The sequence below is a fragment of the Populus alba genome, chromosome 14 (assembly GCF_005239225.2).
Source record: "Populus alba chromosome 14, ASM523922v2, whole genome shotgun sequence".
NCBI classification, from domain to species: domain Eukaryota; kingdom Viridiplantae; phylum Streptophyta; class Magnoliopsida; order Malpighiales; family Salicaceae; genus Populus; species Populus alba.
The window spans coordinates 16,714,743-16,736,382 of NC_133297.1; the positions used below are offsets into that span (position 1 = coordinate 16,714,743).

The 21,640-nt window shown below is 33.8% G+C and overlaps 2 protein-coding genes across 2 annotated transcripts; one reads left to right on the forward strand and one right to left on the reverse strand.

Moving 5' to 3' along the window:
• Positions 1-4,581: 4,581 nt before the first annotated feature.
• On the forward strand, positions 4,582-7,874 carry LOC118052843 (uncharacterized). Its single transcript, XM_035063944.2, has 6 exons — positions 4,582-4,797; positions 4,883-4,975; positions 5,075-5,312; positions 5,708-5,799; positions 6,538-6,645; positions 7,555-7,874. Exons 1-6 carry the CDS (start codon positions 4,699-4,701, stop codon positions 7,714-7,716), a joined length of 792 nt encoding a protein of 263 aa, XP_034919835.1. The 5' UTR covers positions 4,582-4,698; the 3' UTR covers positions 7,717-7,874.
• Positions 7,875-8,023: 149 nt separating this feature from the next.
• Positions 8,024-15,511, reverse strand: LOC118052761 (auxilin-related protein 2). The gene is made up of 8 exons (XM_035063839.2): positions 14,523-15,511; positions 11,369-13,118; positions 11,159-11,291; positions 10,970-11,070; positions 10,793-10,858; positions 9,823-9,912; positions 8,700-8,876; positions 8,024-8,565 (listed from the first exon to the last, which is right to left on the reverse strand). Exons 1-8 carry the CDS (start codon positions 15,155-15,157, stop codon positions 8,527-8,529), a joined length of 2,991 nt encoding a protein of 996 aa, XP_034919730.1. The 5' UTR covers positions 15,158-15,511; the 3' UTR covers positions 8,024-8,526.
• Positions 15,512-21,640: the final 6,129 nt, after the last annotated feature.

Sequence of the window (21,640 nt, forward strand, 5' to 3'; positions counted from 1 at the left end):
TTGAATGTTTGTTTTTATTTGAATGGAAAATTAGTGATTTATTGACATTTTGCACTGGATTTTTAAGGATTTAGGGTTTGATTATATAATGGAGTTTATGGAGGCTAAAAAGAGAGGTGGAGGAGGTAAACCGAAAAAGTGAAACCTAAATGAGGAGGAGAGTGAAGATAAGAAATTGGGCTCGACTGCCCAGCAGGTCCCAATAGCATTAGGTCCTGCCTCTATTAAGACTTAATAGCATTGGGTCCTGCAATCAGTAAAGCGACCCAATAGTGTGGGGTCCTGCTCTCACTAGGACCCAAAAAAGTTGGGTCTATTTGCCCAATAAGACCTAATAGCGTTGGGTCTTGGAGCCAACATGACCTTATAGCATCGTGTCCTACCTCCCGTTAAACCCATTAGCATTGGAACCTGCTATCAGCCAGACCCAACAGCTTTTGGACTTCTAGGCCACTCGATCCAATGTTATTTGGTGTAGCTTGACATCCAAACCCAATTTTATTGGATCCGTCTTTACAGCTAGACAAAAGGCTATTTTAGGTCTAGCTCGGCCGTCAAACCCAAGACACTTAATATATTCTCTATATTCTTCATATTTTTTTACTTTTGAAATTTTTTTGTTAATGACTAGCTATGAAGCATGAGCCAATATGCTGGTATAGTTTATTAATAGATAAATAGTTTGCATTATGCTACGAGTTGGGTTAATTTCTTATGAATGTAAAAGTTGATGTTCATGTGATATTAATATTTTAAAAGGAATAAGATAAATCTAAAAATTTAATAACTAAAAGAGGTTGCATGTATTGCTAAAGCAGGGACTTATAAAGCAAACAAAAACACCATGAACATAGCATCTCATGTTTACTTTCACACAAATAATTTAATTTAATCAAAAAACAATTTCTTCTAAAGTAACTAGATTCAACAAAGGTAGAGAAACAAATTGAGTTAACCCTTGTTGTTTTTAAAATCATAGAAAAATTCCATAGAAAATGAATAAAAGAAATAACAAAGTGTTGGTGGATAAAATTGGAAAAAAAAATAAACCTAAAAAAAAAAAAAGTTAAGTCTAGGTGAACTTTGTAGACCTGGGTTAATTTCTCAGACCTATAACCTGTTAAATTATAGTTTTGAGCTAAATTAAATAGATCAACACATGCCGAATGATGAAATCAATAAATTTAATTTAATTTTAAAAAATTCCTTTTAAATAAGCTAAATTTAACAAATATCAGGGGGAAAAAACACAATTCAACCCTTGTTATTAAAAAAAAAGAAGATAAATTTAACAGAAAGAGAATAAAAAATAATGTTAAAGGATGAAATCTAAAAAAAGAAAAAAAAATTAAGCAAGTTCGATTGAACCTTGTAAACCTGTATTAAACTTTTAAACCCACAATCAGTTAAATTCTTGACTCAGGATCAACCCAAGAGCTTAACAACTAAAAAATTAAATGTTAAAAGATGAAATCAATTAATTTAATTGATTTTAAAAACAAAATTCCTCCATAATAGCTAAATTTAACAAAGACAAAAAAAAATATGAAGGTAACCCGTGTTATTTTCGAAACAACTAAAAAATACCATGGAAAGTGAATTTTAAAAATAACAAAATGCTGGAGGATGAAAAAAAAAAAAAAAGCTTTAAAAAGGGGGAAATCAAGGAAACTTGTTTCAACTTTGTAAATCGGGGTTAATCTCTTAAACTCACAAATCGTTAAATTCTAGACCCAAACTTTGTTGAAAAGCTAAACACCTGGCTAATTAAATGTTGGAGGATAAAAAAAAAAATCAATCTTGCAAGGTAAAAAATAATAATAAGAAAAAAAAAAGGATTAGTTTTGGTAGGAAAAAATCTAAAAAATGATGAAATTGCAAAAAAAATCTTAATTTAATAAATTATTCTGAATAAAAAATTGCAATGAAGAAAACAAGAATGAAATTGAAAAAAAAAACTTTAATTTCATAAATTATTCTAAATTTTTAAAATTATGATGAAGAGAATAGATATAAAATCATAAGTACAACAAACTTTAGAGGCTGATTTGAATTTTTTAAAGCCAACATAAAAATCAAATAGGAGAAAGGGAAATAGGAAAACAAAAAACAAATGGACACACACACCACCCTGACCACCATTGGGCTACAAACGCCACTTATTCATGCAGGGGACGTTAAGAAGCTTCAGCCGCTACCCTAGAATTATAATTTTGTTTGCTAGATGACACCACACGTGTTGTTTGAAAGTCATGAACATTGTTCATATGTTTTTTATTTTTTTCAATTTTCTTATTTACCAAATTACCCTACTATTTCCAATGACACTTAATAACTATCAAATCACAACATCTAAATGATAAAATAACCCTTAAATTAAAAAAAAGACAATTTTTTTTTTTTTAATTTTTCTTTAGTTTTCAAGAGAAATGAAGTAATTTACTTATTTAAAAATCAAGTCAAAGACTAAAAAGCTCATTGACCCAAGTTTTTTTTTTTTTTTTTTTGTCTTTTAAGGGCAATTAAGTAATCATATTATACAAAGAAAATGTAAAAATACCGCAAAACCTTTCCCATTATTGTAATGATCAATGTGTCCCGTGGAAAAGACTCTCTTACCCTTAAACCTAAGCTATTTTAGTTTGCTTACCAAGGGGTAAGATTAATATTTCATTGTTCGAATCCACAATGAAATGTTGATCTCTTTTGGTATAGGGTATAACTAGATATGGGCATGCATTTCGCCGCAAAGTCCATATTTTGTTTGGTAAGATACAATGTCTAGATGTCACAAATGCATTTCAAATAAATAAGAAAAATCAATATCTTGAGTTATAGCCCCAATCAGGTTTAGTAAGTTGGTTCTAATTGAATTAGATGATAAAAAAGGCAACAATATAGTAAACAAATATATTTTTTTTAAGATCATGATAACTTGAAAAAAGAATATTTGAAAGTAAGAAATTGGATAGAAAGGAACAAAAAAAAAAAAAGCTTTAGTCAACCCAAAATAACATGATAAACATGTATATTGGGTAACAAAGGGCGAGTCAATCTAGGTTAATCTGCAAAACCTATGATCTAAGTTAAGAGTTTGAGATAACATGATAAAAAAGAAATTGAAAAAAACCACAAACCTTATTAAAAAAAATAATGTTGATCCGCCTTAACTTTTTAGATTCGTAAACTAGGTCATTTAACCAAAAATAATGTATATGCAAAAACCATGAAGTCCAATCCCCAACAAATCAAACATTGAATGATGAAATCAGTGCTAGTATAGTAGTGTGCATCTTTTAAGCATTCATAAAAATACACTCTCATGATAATATCTTTATTAGGTATTATAATCATCTTTTAAAGGGGAAACCAACTCTTAGCCATGAAAAAACCCTCGAGTGCAGCATCACTCAACTATCGATGGAGCTTAACAAGTTATCCACTATTTATAAACTTTTTTTTTATTAAGAACTTTGCAAAATTAATCAATTACGGTTTTTTAATAAATTATTTTTCATGTTTTAGAACCACTTCATAAATTTTAATTATTGTTATTGCATGTCCTATAACTAGTATTAATCACTGAGATATAAATTTGAAAGTATTTCATTGGCCAAGGCTATAAGATGCGTCTTTCAATCACTAAAATGTAACTTTGCTGGTATTTTTGTTGATGACTAACAAGGTTGTTGATGACTAATAAGGTGAAGGCTGAGAAAGTATAGCTCAAAGTTGGATTATCTATAACTCGAATAAATTACTTTTATTTTGAAAATATAAATATACCTAAAATATTTACAGCGTACATGTATTGCTAAAAATAGGATTGTTGAAAAAGGATATGAATTTGAATTCCATGAAGAGTTTGCACTGTTCTAATTAATGTTTCTTTGAAGAAGAACACAAGTAGTGTAGATCTGGCTTTGAAGTTGAGATTATGTATTCGAGATTGTTGAGCTTGCGAGATCATTTAACTATCAAGGCTTTTTAGGTACATATGATATTGCAGAATTTAAGTTAAATTTCATGTTTGGTAAAAAAAAAAAGAGTTTTTGAATGATAATAATTATTAAATTAAATATAACAGCAAGCATGCGAGTAATTTAATATCTTTTATTAAATTGTTTTTGGTACCATGTTGTAAATTACTATAAAATTATAAATTCTAGGATGTTTAATGTAATTCAAAACAATATAGACAAAATGTAAAATGAAGTAAACTATAGAATCTAATAGTAATTTTTTATTTTTGAAATCTAAATGAATAAAAAAAATATATCATTTATAAAGTAGGAGGATTAAAATGCATTTTTTTATTCATCTTAAAAATGTCATCTATTTTTTGTTTTTGCTTTTATTATTATAATCTTTTGTCTTTTAATATAAAAAAGGACAACGTTACTTGTTCAGAATACACCTGTAAATAGGGTTTAATCCCTCGATAATATAAGATTTCCCTAATGATCTTATGGGTTAAATAAGGAAAAGAAATTATTTGAGGGCCAAAAAAGATAGAACCTGTAATGTTTACGGGCCGACAAAACGAAGTGATAAATGGGCTCGAGCCCATCCCAACCCAACTCCCGCCGACCAGAAGGCGCCATCACCCATCCCCTCCTCTCCTGATTCCGGGGCAATCTTTCCTGTCTCTGGGGTGGTGCTTCATAGCAACTTGTCGGAGAAAGCTCGCAAGCAAGAATGGAAGACAGAACGGAAAATGATTCAGCCCCAACATCGAAACGACAGTCTCTTAAAACCCAATCAATTTTCAACGGTTACCCCTCTTGGAAAAACAAGGTTGGTTTTTTTCTTTTTCTTGAATGAATGCTTTGAGTTTTTGGACTTTTCTAAATAAACAAACAAAAAATTTCGAATTTGTCAGCTGAGGGAAAACTGTTACAAAAGAGTGCGTGAAGACAGGACCCGATTGCTCTGGAAAATGAGGCTACCCACTGCTAAATCTTTAGATAATAAGGTAATCTTCTCTTTCTCTTACTCCCTTCTTCTTTGTTGCTTTTTTTTTAATCTCTTGAAATTCTTGATTTAATCCCCTGTTTACTGTTTTTGAGTTTAGGATATCATCAAGTATGCTCTCCAGGACATAGTTTCTGATGAACTGGAAAAAATTAAGAACTCGTCGTCGTCGTTAAACGAACAGTTGAAAATTCCAACTCGTGCCCTTGAGGCGAATGATGATATGTTGTGGGAATATGATGGTCTTCATGATGCTTATCAAGGCGAGTGCGAAGAGATTTTGTTAGAAATGCAAAAGATCTTCTATGAAGATCTTAGGGATGAGACAACTAGAGAAGGTTAGTGTGTTTCTCTCTTACCAAAATTTACTAGTTTCTAGAGGAAAAAAAACAAATAAATCTTGTCCTGCTTATATATATAGGAGTGGGTGAATGTTATGAACTCCCAGGTTTTGTTATCAGCATATATATAACTTGAATGTAAATGCAAAGTTAATTGCTTGCAGTTGTGATAGCACTTTCTTCATTTTTATGTTTTGCAACTTGTTTTTCTAATCCATCGCATGAAAACACGCGGGGAGTGTATTTGACTGTCAACTTAATTGCCAATCTGAATTTTTCATACCTTCAGTATTGCATTTGCGCATGTTTTTATGTCTGTTTATGTGCTAAGGAGGTTATAATCAAATGAATCATGTTTTTTGAGCTTAAGTGTTTACTCCAACTCCATGCAGAACCAAAACACTATATTGAAACCTGGGAAGACAAAGAAGATGATTACTTGGCACATGCTGTTTATGAGCACATGCAATTGAGTGATAAGAAGGTATGATCTAGCTTGCAGATATTTGTCTAAATCAAGTCTTGGTTATATATCTGATATGCACATAGATGCACAGAATACTCATCCTTGTAGCTGACATTAGCATTTGTAGGTTTGATTTTCTACTAGTGTCAATTATAATGCCATTTAGATGCATTTCATGCCCACAATTTTGGGTAAAATATTAGTGCGTGTAAACAAACTTGTGGTTTAAGCCCACTAGATGTTATTTTCCACATCCCAGCTAGTGTATCCCATCCCAGCCTTGGAAACGTTACCAAATAAATACAACCTGTTAGAACTTGCTAGAATGGTTAACCAAGTCGATGAAACTAAACAAGACTATTTGATTCAGTCAACTTAGTGAGCTTGAGATTCAAGGAGCCAATTAAAATCCCAAAGATTGATAGAACTGTTCCGTTCTTATGCCAAATGCAATAGTGGTTAAGCAGAGGACAGATAGTGTGACAGAATGTGGAGATTGAGAAGCCCTAGGCTTTCTGCGTCGTGTGTGAAGTATTTCTTCTTATCCTCTCTGACTTCTCCTGGTGTTATTCATATAAATTCTTGTTGGAAATTAAGATTAGGATTGTGGAATCCTTGCTAGAAATTATTTTTCTTCTCTTGTGCCACTGGGCATAACAGAAAATGCAGTTGTGATCAATAAAGCTTCTTTTGTTGCTGCTTTCATGCTAGCCTAAAAGAAATGGAGTTTATAAAGCTTTCTGACATTGATGCTAGGTGGCCAAGGAGATCTGGTGTCCCATATGTAAGCAAGGAAAGTTGCAAGAGAACCATCAGCGCATATATTGCACTCTCTGTGAACTTAAACTCAATAAAGGCAATGAGGTTTTCCATCTCAACTTCACTAAATTTTTTTGTGTCATGTAATAAATTACCATGCAATTACACTTAAAAAGTTGGCATATAGTTTACAGCAATTGTACCTCATTTTAAGTACGACTTGAGCGTTCTCTAGAGCCAATTTTTGACAAAATCCCTTATTGCCTTTCATGCAGAAGTTAAAAATTGAATTCCAAATTTTTAGCCATCTGATGTTGGATGATTTTACCTACTCCAAACTTCTTCTTTGTATTTTATTTTTACTGGTTTTGGTATCACGCCAGCCTCAACGAACTTTTCTTTCCATCTCAGTGTCTCAAACATCCCATTGACAAGCCTACTCTTCCCATTTCTTTCCTTTTAGTACACTGTGGTATGCAGTTTCTTTTATTTTCTTTTTGGGAAAGGAGGTTCACAACCAAACATACAATGCATTAACCTAATCAAAGGTTGCATAGTTTACAAGTAGTTGAGATGAGGCTATCCAAGTGAATTATTATTGTCTAAATTGAGAGAAAAAAAATATATTAAAGGTAGTAAATTTTGTTTAAGAGTGTAACGAGTTATATAGTATGATTTCTAACTTGATTTCACTAAAAATATTACAAAATAAAACTTCTTAAGTATTTTAAGATGCAACTTTTCAAACAACTGATGGTTATTAATTGAATCTCCTGCGAAAAATTCCTGGCTTTGCCACCGATTGTGTTATCACCACCATATTTCTCAGCTCTTTCCTGCCTGGACTCTAAATTATTTGTTTGTTTAGGAACTTGCGACTTCTTACTTTTCCCTCACATTTCCATGAAAACTGACATCATATTAGCTGGGGGGATTCTTAGTAAAACAACTGATATTACCGGTAAAGTTATGACGCCATTGCTGATATGCCTGGACTCTGGTTCGTCATTTCAGATTAATCTGGACGTGTTGCAGATCCGACTGGGAGGAGCCCTCGAGGAACATCTTGACCGTGGCTGTAGATTGAAACCAAAGTTTTGCGTTGAAACTAGATTTGGTTTAACTGCAATGTTTATTGTTTGTCAGGATTGCAGCACCTTTGAGGTGGTTATATAGTTTTTTTTTTTTTTTTTTTTTTTTTGTAATAATCACAGGAAGATGTCTAGCTGATGCACACAGTGCAGTGTTGTTCAAGTGTTTCCTTGTTTTACAAAACATCATGGAACAATGGCGGTGTTGGTTTTGCTTTGGAGCTATTGCATTTGGCTTTCTCAGAGCTGTGGCTTGTGTGTTGCCTGGAAAGCTCTACTGAAAGCAGCTCCAATGACATGACCGAGAGCGTGAAATAACGGCACATGCTCGCTCCCATGAAGTTTTAAATCTTACAGTACAAGAAAAAAGAAAAAGAAGAGAAAAAAATGCATTAAGTGTGAAACGCAGGGCTGAGTTATTGGATAAACAATAATCATACAAAGCCAATATAGCGTCGTTTAACATATATGGTATCACTCAATATATCACGCTCTCCCACTAAACGGGTAACCCACCAAAAAAATATGATTGTGAAAAAGAATCAACACAAAAAGACCACTTCCATCCCACGCAAGATAGGCTTTGGCAACTAAATCTGACAATCGTGTCAAATGCCGACAACCCTACATGAAGAAGCATACCAGCTTTCAGGTGCCGTGTGTTTGTGTGAACATGATTTACAGCAGCCTGCGCGCCCCCGGCATCTCAACCATTAAAAAGAAACCTCCTAAGCCCCCCTCCTGTCAGCTTATGTTCTGCAGTATCAATCAAATCGACAACCGTGGCGGATGCAAGAGTAAAAACACATCTGCATAAGAGTTGAGCATTTCCACTGCCAATGAACCATGCAGTGGCCGGATCGAGTACTCGGAGCTGAATATTAATCAGAGGGTTTCAGAAAAGCTCTTCTGAATTGAACTTGTTCCATGCTTCCTATTTTAACAGAAGAAACTCATGATGAGAGCAAGGCAATGAGGTTGAGGGGGCAATACACAAGTATTTTCACACATCACAGAACAAGAGACTCGCAATGCTTTTCCTTTGCCACATAGAGATTGAAGAAATACCTTAAGTATGTCAAACACTTTCTCAGCAACGTATTTTTGTTGAAGATTGGCGCCCTTTTGTTGCACTTTATCAGGATGAATGCATAGGGTTGCTTTTCTATAAACTTTTTTAACTGAAGCGCCAGTGATCAAATCGGTCAGGGAAACAGGCTGCCATCCACATTCAGGCCATAGCACCTGATCATTGCACAAAATATTTTAGAAACAGAGAGATGAAAACAATATTTAACTTTACAATGACTAACAATAAAGAAAGTGCTATAATTAACTGACAGCTAAAGATCATAGAAGTGACGATCACACACAGCTAAACATGATTCTGATGTTCGGAACTAATAACAAGTTTTATGGAAGAGCTCATCCTAGGATCTTCAAGGCTACATGATGGTTTTACCTTGTTCTTCTTCATTTTTTTTTAATTCACAAATTAACAAAAAAGAAACAGCATATACAAATCAGTTTTCTTATTTTGACAAACCTATAAAGTCATTGTTTTAACAAAACTGCAGGGAGTAGTCTCTTCAGAGCTAGTTAAAACCACAGGTGCATCTAGGATAAAACTCAGCACCTGAAAGTAGCATGTGTAACGCGTAAAGATTGAAGTGAACTAGGGGAGCAGCCGGATCTGTCATCTTAATTGACAGATAAAGGAAAGGAAAGGAAGCAAAGAAAAAGGTATCCTCGTGCTCAAGTTCTTTAGATGAGAAGATTTCGTGTTCATAAGCTCTTTCAAGGTTTCAGTTTCAATAAGATGGAAAATAGTTTTAGGAAACACTGGCAAAGTCACCAGAAATGAGGTGCTCCACAGATGACAAATCCACAAGGACTATTATTTATTACTTCAAGAGCCTACAGGTTCAAATCAGTTCTAAGGAAAAAAGACAATGGACAGCTAGATGTTGAATTATACTATTATGCATAAATCGCAGTAGCCAAAGAAAAAAAAAAAATCTGTTTAATATTGATGATCGAGATAAAAGGTATGCTTTATTTTTTGAGGATAAAAGATATCAATAAAGCATATGGAAAAACCCACTTAGTAAAGGTAATCCATAAATTATTCTCCACATAAGTATTATGCTGGATGTGATCATATAGGATCCAAATAAAAAAAAAAACGCACATATTGTAGTGTTGATAGCAGAGCACGGAGATTCCCCTCTTTTCCTGCAGCCCAACGCTTGATCTCAACATCCAATGTTTCAGCAAACCTCTGAAATCAATGTAAAACAGTATTAGACATCTAACAATTGGGAAAAATAAAAAGCCATGAGAAAAGAACAACAAGATGCAACTTGAAACATTTTTCACACTCTTGAATACTGGAAGGAATGGAAGAAAAAAGGAAGCTAGGCTTCAATCAACAACATACTGTTTGTTAACTCTCTAAGAAATGAAACCTGTTACAATCAAATTCCAATAAGACAGATAAATTTGTTTGGTGGGCTGAAACTTGTATTTACCATTGACATAAATGAAGAACCAACTGATACAGTGGAACTGGATTCAGCTTGGTTCACTTCCGGATTTGAGAACCATCAATGGACTATAGTTGGGAGTAAAACATCATTCTCATAATCACTTCTCGCTACCAATGTTGTCCAAGGCCTGAGCCTCCATACAACACTCAAGTCCAGCATAATCACAATCTTAAGTAGTTCACTATAACAACTACCCTCTTTTGACTCAATTATATGGGTCAATGTACATTCAACAAATGTTTAGCTACTAGCTACTAGCCACTAGCCATTTTGGATATATCATGACTGACTTTTGTTGTAATTTTGCTTTCAAAAGATAACTTATAGATAGTTAGAGCCTACTTACAGCCAGCCCATAGTAGTTAAACCAAAACATGACCAAAGTTTGACATGGTTCTGTCTATGAAAATCACACTCAGGCCAAATAAAAGCCTTCATGCTGCTGCATATAGCATGAGCAAAAACAGTATTGACTCTAGAAGGAGAAGTCATTAAACTCCAAATCCAACCCCCGCCACCCTGGCTCCCCCATCCCCAGTTTTCAGCAAATATTTAAGACAATAGGAATAGAGACAATGCTAAAAAAGGATTACTGAAGGCTGAGCCACTCACATGTCTCTCTGCTTGATCTCTCTGAGCTTGAAGGTCACGTTGATTCTTCTCGGCCAGTGCTTTTGCCTGAACATATAGGCTCAATGATTAAAATCTGTGGAACTAATGTGCAGTAATAAACAAGTATCTGATGTAACTCTCAAAACTGTCAATAAAATCATGTCATGCAAAACATACAGCCCGCTCCTGAGTCCTCTGGTGGCGTTCCAATCGGGCTCTTCGCCTTTCTTCAGTTTCCCCTTCAACGTCTTGAAACTCTCCAGTTGATCCAGTACCTCCTTTACAAAGCAGAAGTAGTTCAGCCAATTCACAACTAAAGAGAATCATGGTATCATGAATAAACATTCTCATGGGCAGCATAACTACCTCCAAAAATCGAAGTTAAATCATCAACAACATTTGTTGTTGAAGGTGTTTTTCTCACGCTAGATGTAGCCCCAACAGATGTCCTTCTAACTGGTTCAGGCCCTCCCTTGTTCTGGCTGTCAGAGAAAGGATCCTGTAATATAGGTTCAGAAAATTAACCCACTGATACCACAAGAAGTCAGTGAATGAATGAAAGCTTTTGGTCCTAACCGAAGTGTTTGCGCTAGGTCTTTGTGCACTGGTTGCTCGAGTACTGAAGAATGATTCAAGATCATTTTCACTCTTTTGTTGATTTGCCCTGGCGGTGGCGGCGGCCCTCTCTCGAGCCTCTGCAGCGGCTCTTTCTACAGCAGCTCGTTCTGCTCTAAGTCGAGCATCAGCTTCAGCCCTTGCAACAGCAGCTCTTTCCCGGGCTTCCCTCTCCCTAACTTCAGCATTTGCCCTTTCCCGGGCTTCTGCAGCAGCCTTTTCTGCCCTTTCTTTTGCCTCTGCTGCTGCCCTTTCACGTGCTTCGGCATGTGCTCTCTGCACAGCAGCCCTTTCTGCTCTTTCTCGAGCCCCAGCAGATACTTTTTCCACAGCAGACCTTTCAGCTCTTTCTCGAGCCCCAGCAGATACTTTTTCCACAGCAGACCTTTCAGCTTTCAGGCGAGCTTCAGTAGCTGCTCTTTCACGTGCCTCTCTAGTAGCCCTTTCCACTGCTTGTCTGCCCTTTTCCCTTTCTCTCTCAATCTCCCTTGCTCGCTCCCTCTCTCTTTCAAGCCTCCTTTGCTCTCTTTCTTTTTCCTCCCTTTCCCTCTCAATTTCACGAGCCCTCTCCCTCTCTTTCTCAAATCTTCTCTTCTCTCTCTCTTCGTCCTCCTTTTCCCTCTGTTGTCTCTCACGATCAAATCTCTCATGTCTTTCCTTTAATTCTCTCTGCTGAGCATCTTGCATATCTTTATCCAGCTGACCAGCTTCTTTGTTTCTAGCAGCCTTTAGATATTCCCTCTCCCTCATTTGGCGGAATTTAGCCTCTGCTTTATCCACAGCCTCCTTCATAGCAGCAGAAGCAGCAGAAGAGGAAGTTTTATCTGCATCATCACCAGGTAGAACGTCTGCAAATTCATTAACATTATTTTGAGTCCTTACCGTTACAAAATCCTCAAGTTCATCAATTTGAGAAGTCACTGAATTCCTTGAAGCATGGTCTGGTCTAGTATTTTGAGAGTATGAAGTGGAATTTTGGAAAGAAGGATACTCATTGAACTTCTTTCTAGAGTTTGTGGAAGAAAAAGAGCCAAACTCTGGCTTTGATATTCGTGGTGGTCTCGGAGGTGGGGGTCTTGAAGGCGGTGGTGCACTTGTGGGTTGAGTAAAAAGAGGGATTTCAGACACAGTAAGCCAAACATCATCAGATGATTCAGAGACCTCTTCAGATCTGGGAGAGGAATCTATCTCATTAACATTGATATCCACATATGAAGGAGGAGAGACATTTTGACCAAAAGATCTATGAAAATCTGTTGAAGCAGCAGGCATATCAAATATGGCTTCATGAGATTCCTGATAATCATCTGGTGTCTTCTTCTGCGAGTGGCCCACAACATTCTCCAAGGGATATTTGTTAACTGATTCTTTACTCACAGAGGAATATGCAGCACCTGAGCTTGATCTTGTTCTTAAAGGGCTCCTATTCTCCGCTCCCTTGTTGATCTCAGGAGGCACAGATTTCCCAAGATCATCAAGGTGATCCAGGTCATCAAATACTGCCATATTTACAGATGAACTATCAATCTTAGTGTTTCCAGTGTTACTGATTTTACTAATTTCTTCCAATGGGTCTGTGAACAGCCCCGATGATGAAGTTGGAGGGGTTGAGGTTGACTGTAGGACTACAAAGGGATCTTCCATCACACCAGGAACTGGCCTGGCTGAATTTGAAGATGGCTTTTGGAACTGACCAGACTCGGAAGTTGACCTGTGAAAAAATAGTATGGTGCTAAAATATTAATAAACTAATATTTATAACACAAACAAATAAACAGAAACAGATGTCTCAAATTAATCGAACATAAAATATGGATAAATTTTTTCTAACTAAACATGATTCACAACCAACATCAGTAGTTCTTTTCCCTGAAGTGGTCTAAGCTATGGCTTGACTCCATAGGTTCAGAAACAAAAGGAAAAGGAATGATGACAACAGTAGGATGAAACAAAAGTGAAGACACGGGGTCTAATGCTGCATAAAAAACACATTGTTTCTTTTCATTTTGCAAACATGATTACTCTCCAAAAAACAGGGCATGTTTGGAAACATAATACAGACATCTAACCAATATCTTGTTTATTTGCATACAAGTAATCTGACTCGTTTAAATCACTGAACATAAATGGATGGCAAGCCTGCTTACAAAAACCTCCTAAAAGAAGAACTTATAACCAGAATGCAACATTTCATGGTTCCATATCATAGGCAGGGGGGGTGGGGTTATCTATTAGAATTAAAACAACAAGCACTAGTGATACTTCCAGCCACAGTGCAAGTGAAAAGATAATTTGAGCCCAGTACCACAGCATGCCTTTGTATTCGGTTACTACCAAGATGGTAAAGGGGGAGGAATGAAACAATCCCCAAAACCTAATTTTGCCTCCAAACTCAACATACTGGCAAATGCATCATGTATTAGTTATGCCATCACATATTCACTCTACAACTAGTTATAGTATAATGAAATGCTAATGGATGCTAATGTAAAACTAGCCAATTCTCAATTTTTCTTCTTGTTTTTTTCCCTTTGTCCCAACCAAAATGCTTTTCCACCAAATTCCCATAGCTTTGAAGGTGATTTGAGCCAATATTTTGCTTCCACAATGAAACGTGGTGAATGCAAGCATATAAAAAGGAATGAGACTGCAATTACTTCGGTTGGCAACTCAGCTTCTTAGAACATTAGCACATTATAATAACTTCTCCAAAATCAGCTCAACCTTACAAGCATAGAATGAAAGTCGAATACTACTTATTTCTAAGACAACCATGCCAGATAAAAATTTGAACCAATTCTTTATGTAATTGCTAAACGAAAAACTTGATATAGTCCACACACAGTTTCATTTAAAATTCTTGAGTGTCTTGAAGCATCCCTGCCACATCATGATTGTAAAATGCATCAAGGCATGGCATAACATCACATCGAAATCCCAACAGTATTGTTAAATCATCCAACTCAAGAAATGCAAAACCACAGTTCTTTGTCACCCAATTACTATGCAAATTCAAACAGCAATGCCAATCTACATAATATAAGCTAATTTAGCAATCACTCTTGTCAAAATACAGAAACCGCAGCGACAACAACAGTAATAATAAAATCAGTACCGGTTAACACTAGTGGAGCTACTGCCACCAAAACCAGGAAGTAAATCATCAAAAGCCGTAGAATCCTTTTCCACTTTACGACTTTCTGTCTTCGATTCCGTCTCCTTTTTGCCTAAGTTCTCCAACAGATCATCAAACGGCGAGCTCTCTCTTGCAGGCGGCCTTCTATGCTGCTTCGGTGGTGAACTGACGGAAGCAAACACATTATCAAACTTGGGAGCCGATGCAGAACCATCGTCAGTAGACAAATTCTTCAACCCAGGCAATCCATCAAAAATATCATCATCATAAACAGGCTTATCAAAAACCGGCAGCGACGCCGATTTGGAATTCTGATCCTTGAAAATGGAATCATAATCAAATGATGATGTAGTAGTGGAAGCTACGCCACGTGATTCTGAATACTTCAGCGGACCACCGAAGGTGTTGTTGAACAAGAGACTTTCGGTGCCGACGTGATCGTCGAAAATAGGAGCGGATTTGTTGGAGGAGGATCGGATGTGAACGGAGCCACCGGATCCAAGGTTAAAATTGGTATTATCACTGTTTGTGTTCCGAGGTGGAGCCATGGGTGCCGGTCTGCCTTGGGGTTTGTACCCGAAGTCGCGAGCTAACAGACCTGGTAAATCATCCATTAATTTGGATTAGTTTTTTTCGTGCTGGTGGATCTGCGGAGATTTTGATTTTTTTTTTCTATAGATCTGAGAGAGAGCCGACGGAGGGGAGACGGAGAGCGGCTAAATGACAAGGAAAATCATGTAGGCACGGAGGTGGAGAGAAACGGTAACTGGTCAATTACTTTGTATAAATAAAATCTAAAATGTGAAATAAATGAGGACGGGAGAGAGAAATGGGAAGGACGGAAGGAAGATGGGAGATGGTGGTATAGAAAGAGGACCAAATCGTGATTGGAATTTTCACCTCTCTCCCTTTTTTCTCTGGCTTGTGTCCCTGTTCGAATTTTGGGAAAAATTCTTTCTTTTTCTTTTTTCTTTTCGTTTTGTACGTGGTCCTTTTTTAGTTATATTTTGTTTTCATCTACGTACAGTATATTTTAAAAGTAAAAAAAAAATATTAAATTAATATTTTTATTTTTTAATATATTAATATAAAAAATTTATTTCAATATATTTTCATATAAAAAATATTTTTAATTTTTTTTACATTACAATACAAAATATAAAATAAGAACTCCATATTTATATATCTTACTATATAAAGTCTCCTAACTATATATAATCTCTAAAAAAACACTTGTTTTATCAATTGAATCCCTAAAATTTTGATATTTTAGACCAAAACTTGGGTAAAATAAAAATATAAAGAGCTTTGAAAACATTTTAATATAAGGATGCAATTGTGTGTCGGGGTACTCAATCATGAAATGATAAATAACCAGGGGATTAATCTAACATTTTCCTCATTTTTTTTACTTGACTATCACAAGAACAATAATCTAAAAGCAACTAAATTTAAAATTTACTTTCCATTTTTTTAATAAAATTTATGTTTTATTAAATTAAAAAAACACTAAAAGGAATGAATGTTTAGGCCCGTTCGTTTACAGGAAAATAGTTTTTTTTTAAAAGTGAATTATTTTTTAATATTTAGTAGTGTAATGAAAAATAAATTAAAAAAACACTTTCTAGTGTTTGGTTAAATCATATAAAATGAGCTGAAAAATAACTTATTAATGTTTTATTTTTCTCAAATTTATTAAAATAATGAGGTACAAATCTTATAAATTAAAAAGTTGAATAAGAATGAAATTGAAAAAAAAAATATAATTTCATAAATTATCTCAAATAAAATAAATAATAATCAAAATAATAGATATCAAATTTAAAAAATAAAAAAAATAAAAAATGAAGAAATTAAAATAATAATAATTAACATTTCATAAATTATTTCAAATAAAATAAGTAACAATTAAAATAATGAGAACCAAATTTGATAAATAAAAAATTTTAATAAAAAAATGAGAAGGGAAAAGCTAATAACAATTATAAAAATGAGAACCAAAATTAATATAAAAATTAAATTTTAAGAGATGAAATTGAAAAATAAATATTCAAAACAATATATATAGCAATCAAAAGTTTGAGGACTAAATTTGATATAATCAGCAAATAATATAACATTTCTAAATTTTTTACAATTTCTGAAAAGTGTTTTCTACCTAAATTTTACAGGAATACAATTTCCTGGAAACCTAGCCAAATTTTCCTTTGACTGAAAAGTGTTTTCCGTTGACCAACTTTTTTAATGGCAAACAAACAAATGAAAGTTTAAAAAGTGGTTTCCCGAAAACCACTTTTCAAGAAACAAACATAACCTTAATATAAAACAAGATTCATTGCATCCTGAATTTTTACAATACAAAAATGTTTTTGTCTTTAAATTAGCAACCAATAAGTGGAACTTGGGGAGTAAAATAATCTTTATATGAGGTTCAGTTAACATTATCAAATTGTTTAGGATAAATCGATCTCTTTATATTTTTTTAGTACAATAAAATAACTTAATTATCTTTTAAAAAAATAAATAAATTGGTGAACATAGGCTGTCTAGTCTTTCATTTTTGTTTTCAAAACAATAAAATAACTAAAAATACTCTTAAAAGCTAATTTTACTAAACTGTCTTTCAGGAGTTTTCATATTTTCATCAAGATTTTGTTTTTGTTATGATCAAGTGCATTAAGGGGCAATTTGATATTTTAATAAATATAAATATTATTAAAAAATGATTGACGCGTGTGTTATACACGTCAACATATGGGTGGTGCTCGCCCACTTTAGACAGTGTGTGTGGTGTCACCTGATGGCAAAACACTAGCTTCAGGGAAGGTGTTGGAATCTCATTAGTGGCCCCTACATGCCTTGGCGTCGATGGCTTTCTCTCTCTCTCTCTCTCTCTCTCTCTCTCTCTCTCTCTCTCTCTCTCTCTCCTCAATTCCCCTTTGCCAACACTTTCAATTTCTCTAAATAGGTTTTAAATTTTGTTTTTCATTGGATTTGGTTCTAGTTTTTTTTTATTATTTATTTTATTTGAAATAATTATTAAAATTGAAATTTTTTTTGATTTCATTAGTTTTTTTATTTTTTTTTCATTTATCATATTTGCTCTCCATTATTTTGTTTGCTATTTTTTTTTCTCGATTTATTTTATATTTCAATTTGAACCTTATTTTACACACACACACACATGTGTGTGTGTGTCTTATACCAGATTCAGTTTTTATTCTTTTAATTGCTATTTTTTGTTATTTTTTTTTATCAATTTCTTGATTTATTTTAGTTTTCAATTTCATACTTGATTCAGACCAACCCACTAGCATAAAGGATCCGCTAAAAGTGTCAATTGAGTCAAACACAACGTCAAGGCCCAAGAAACTAAAGGAGGTAAAAAATGAGCTTATTTAACATATTTAGGCCAATACAGACTTCAAGTTATAACATATATAGGGCAACTCATAATTAATTTAACTTAAGAGCAAGAAGGGCCTAATTCATCAATACCATGAGTTTAGGGTTGACAACAATAAAGGTAACCTTGTTTGAACAATTTCTCCATGTGCAATAAGGAGTCTCAAGGGGCAGTTACACTTCCTATCCTTACAGTACATTAGGAAGTTTCCTAGTGCTACAAGGAAAATATATGGGGTAACAACAATTTACCTTTTTTAGAGAGGATTATTTAAGCCTATAATTAATTAGCATAATGAAGAAGGGAAACTAGAGGGGTGACCAAACTAGAAGCATGTTTCCTAGCTTAATTCAGATTCTAAAATCAACAATTGGATCCTAGCATACCTAGGATATTTATTTCGGTCATAATATTAAATAGGCTAGGGAATTAAGTTTATCTTAGGCTATTTCATAACATTAAATATGATAACTTTGGGTTTTGTATCAAACTTATTATTTCTACTAGTTTTTTGGTTTATTTAAGTTATTTTAGGTTTAATTATAAATGGGTCCAAATTAGCTTACATTAGGTTCATTAAGATTATATGGGGAGTATAAATACTTTTTCATAAAAAACTATTTTTAGTTTAATGATTATTGATATTTTTGTCGCAACCCTCTATAAGTATGTTTTAGGATGCTTATATTTTTTAGCTCTTAAAAGAAATGAATATTGACATATCAAAGAATAACTGCTTCGTTGTGTCTTCCTAATATTTCTTGTTTGTGATTTGCTAATCGTGAAGTAGGGGTTTTAAATTATAATAGTGTTGGTGCCTCAATTCAAGGCAATTGTTGTGTTACACTCTTTTATCAAATCTAATTTTTGGCTTGCTAGAATTGTGTTAATCTTGCTTGTGGATTCCTAAATCTTTATATCCACGGGGTTCACATTAGTTGGTGTCAAAACTTGGCTTTAAAAATAAAATTATATCTTTTTAAAATTCTTCTTTTCAAATTCTATATGTAATTTTCTTTTTTTTGTGTTTTTCCCCAATCTCCTACTCATTTCTTTGGTACGACATTGATATAATACAAAAAAGAAGAAAGATGTTGAAAGGTGCAAGTTTCCGTTCTAATTGCGAATAACAATTATAAAGGGGAATGAATCAAAACTCGTTGAAAACACCTATAACTAATAATCCTAGGGTTTTGGGTACCATAACATCATATATTAAGTTTGAGGTTGTTTGGACATCCTTTTGTTTAGGTTTCAATTTTGATTGTGTAATTATATAATAGCTAAGTTTTACGTCAATATATAATTTCATGTTTGCTACTATTGAACTTGACCTAATCAGTACAATAATCTTATATTTGGGTTATTTGGTTATAATAACTCATTATCATTGTAACGAACTGGTTTTTTCAAAGCCAAAATCGATGAAATTTTTTTTTTATATAAGTCTTTAGGTTCTGGATATTTTTCACTATATCATTCTGTAGATTTATAATTGCATTTCATTCATTAATATGGCACAATCCACGTAGGATAACATAAATCAATATTTCCATAAAACTAAGTCTCAATACCAATGCCCATAATATAATATTTTCATACTTATAGGTTTACATTACATCATATTGACATACTCATAAATTCACATTCCTGTTATAGTCTCGTTATCATCACGAGTGCATACAAGAGGGCCAAACAACAAGTTATATAATTAGTACTTTCATTATCCCGACCTCATGTAATTTCACAACATAACATCCTCATAAGAAGAATACCACATATGTATATTCATACACATATATCTATATGTGATCACGTACAAATCCGTGTTTCATTTTAATTTTTCATTACAAGTCTTTACAAAAGGGGTCGGATCACTAATTGAACGATTGATACGTTTGTTCATACAGAACTCATATCACCCATAACATGCGAATATATAGTTCTTTTCAAAACATGTGAGTCGCAAAACGAATTTCTTTACACATCATGTTGGTATGATGTCCCTGTTACAACACAAGGTAATTTCAAGCATTATAAGTGATTTAAAAATATAATAAAGCAATATTTACGATACATTTCATTCATGGACCAAAAGAGTATAATTCTTTCATTTCTCCTTAGTTACATAAATACCACCCTTAATAATTCGTCAATTACTGAGGCTAATTGTAATACTCAAAGCCAATCATCTGTCTTGAATATCGTTAACCGAACTAACATTATTCTTTGTTTAAAGCATAAGAATCATAGTTCTTTTATATACTTGGTATATCCTTTTAGGATACCATTAGTCGAAGTCAATCATTTATTCATCCCGGTCATCCATTTAGGATGTCATTAGTCGAAGCTAATTATTTATTAAACCCGATCATCCATTAGACAAAGCTAATCATTTATTCATCTCGATCATCCACTTAGGATGCCATTAGCTGGAGTTAATAATCTATTGATCCCGGTCATCCACTTATGATGCCATTAGCTGGAGCTAATTGTCTATTGATCCCAGTCATCCCCTTAGGATACTCATTTCTTCATCCCGGTCATCCTCTTAGGATGTCATTAGCCAAAGCTTATCATTTTAGGATGCCATTAGCCGAAGCTTATCATTTGTTCATCCCGGACATCCACTTAGGATGCCATTAGCTAAAGCTAATCATCAATCACAACCCGATCATCCGTCTTGGATGTCATTAGCTATAGCTAATCATAAAGCACAACTCGATCATCCTTCTAGGATGCCATTAATCGAAGCTAATCATTAACCAATCAAACGTTCCATAAACGGTTTATGAAATCATTATAACATGATAATATATCCTTTGTAATGCTCATTTAAATGATTAATAACAATTTGACATTCACTATAACATAATAGTAGACCCTTCGTAAAACTTGTACAGATATTCCGTAATAGTTTAACGTTCAATATATATAACAATAGATCCTTTGTAATACTCGAACAAACATTCCGTAATAGTTTAGCATTCGATATAACACAACAATAAACCCTTTGTATTACTCATCCAACCACAATTAATGTTTAATATAATTCAATAATAGATCCCTTGTAATACTCATACAAAATTTTGTAACAATTTAGCACTATATATGCACAATAATAGATCCTTCATAATACTTATATAAACATTCATGACAAATAACCTTCAACATAATACAATGATAGATTCTTTGTAATACTCATACAACCATTCGTAACAATTAACATTCAATATAATGCAATAGTAGATCCTTCATAATACTCATATAATTATTTATGACAATTTATATTCAGTATAATACAATAATAAATCCTTCATAATACTCATACAACTATTCATGACAGTTTAGCATTCCATATAGCACAATAATAGATCCTTTGTAATAAATTCACTTCAGAAGCTAACGTTACACTAGAAGAGGGTGGAAATCACCTATTTCCTCCTTTCATGGGATGTCCTTGTCCGATCATGGGTCGGGTTCCGGTTGCACCACCTAACACATCAATGGTTATAAATCAATTCATTTGCATTTCGGTAATCAAACAACTCATCACCATACAAATTTCATGAACACACGTGTTCAAATTCTAGCATTTATATATTACAATCATATAATACAATCATTTTAATCATTGAACAAGTTCTGATATGTAATATGCTATAGACCTTCATAAGCTAAACTAGTCCCT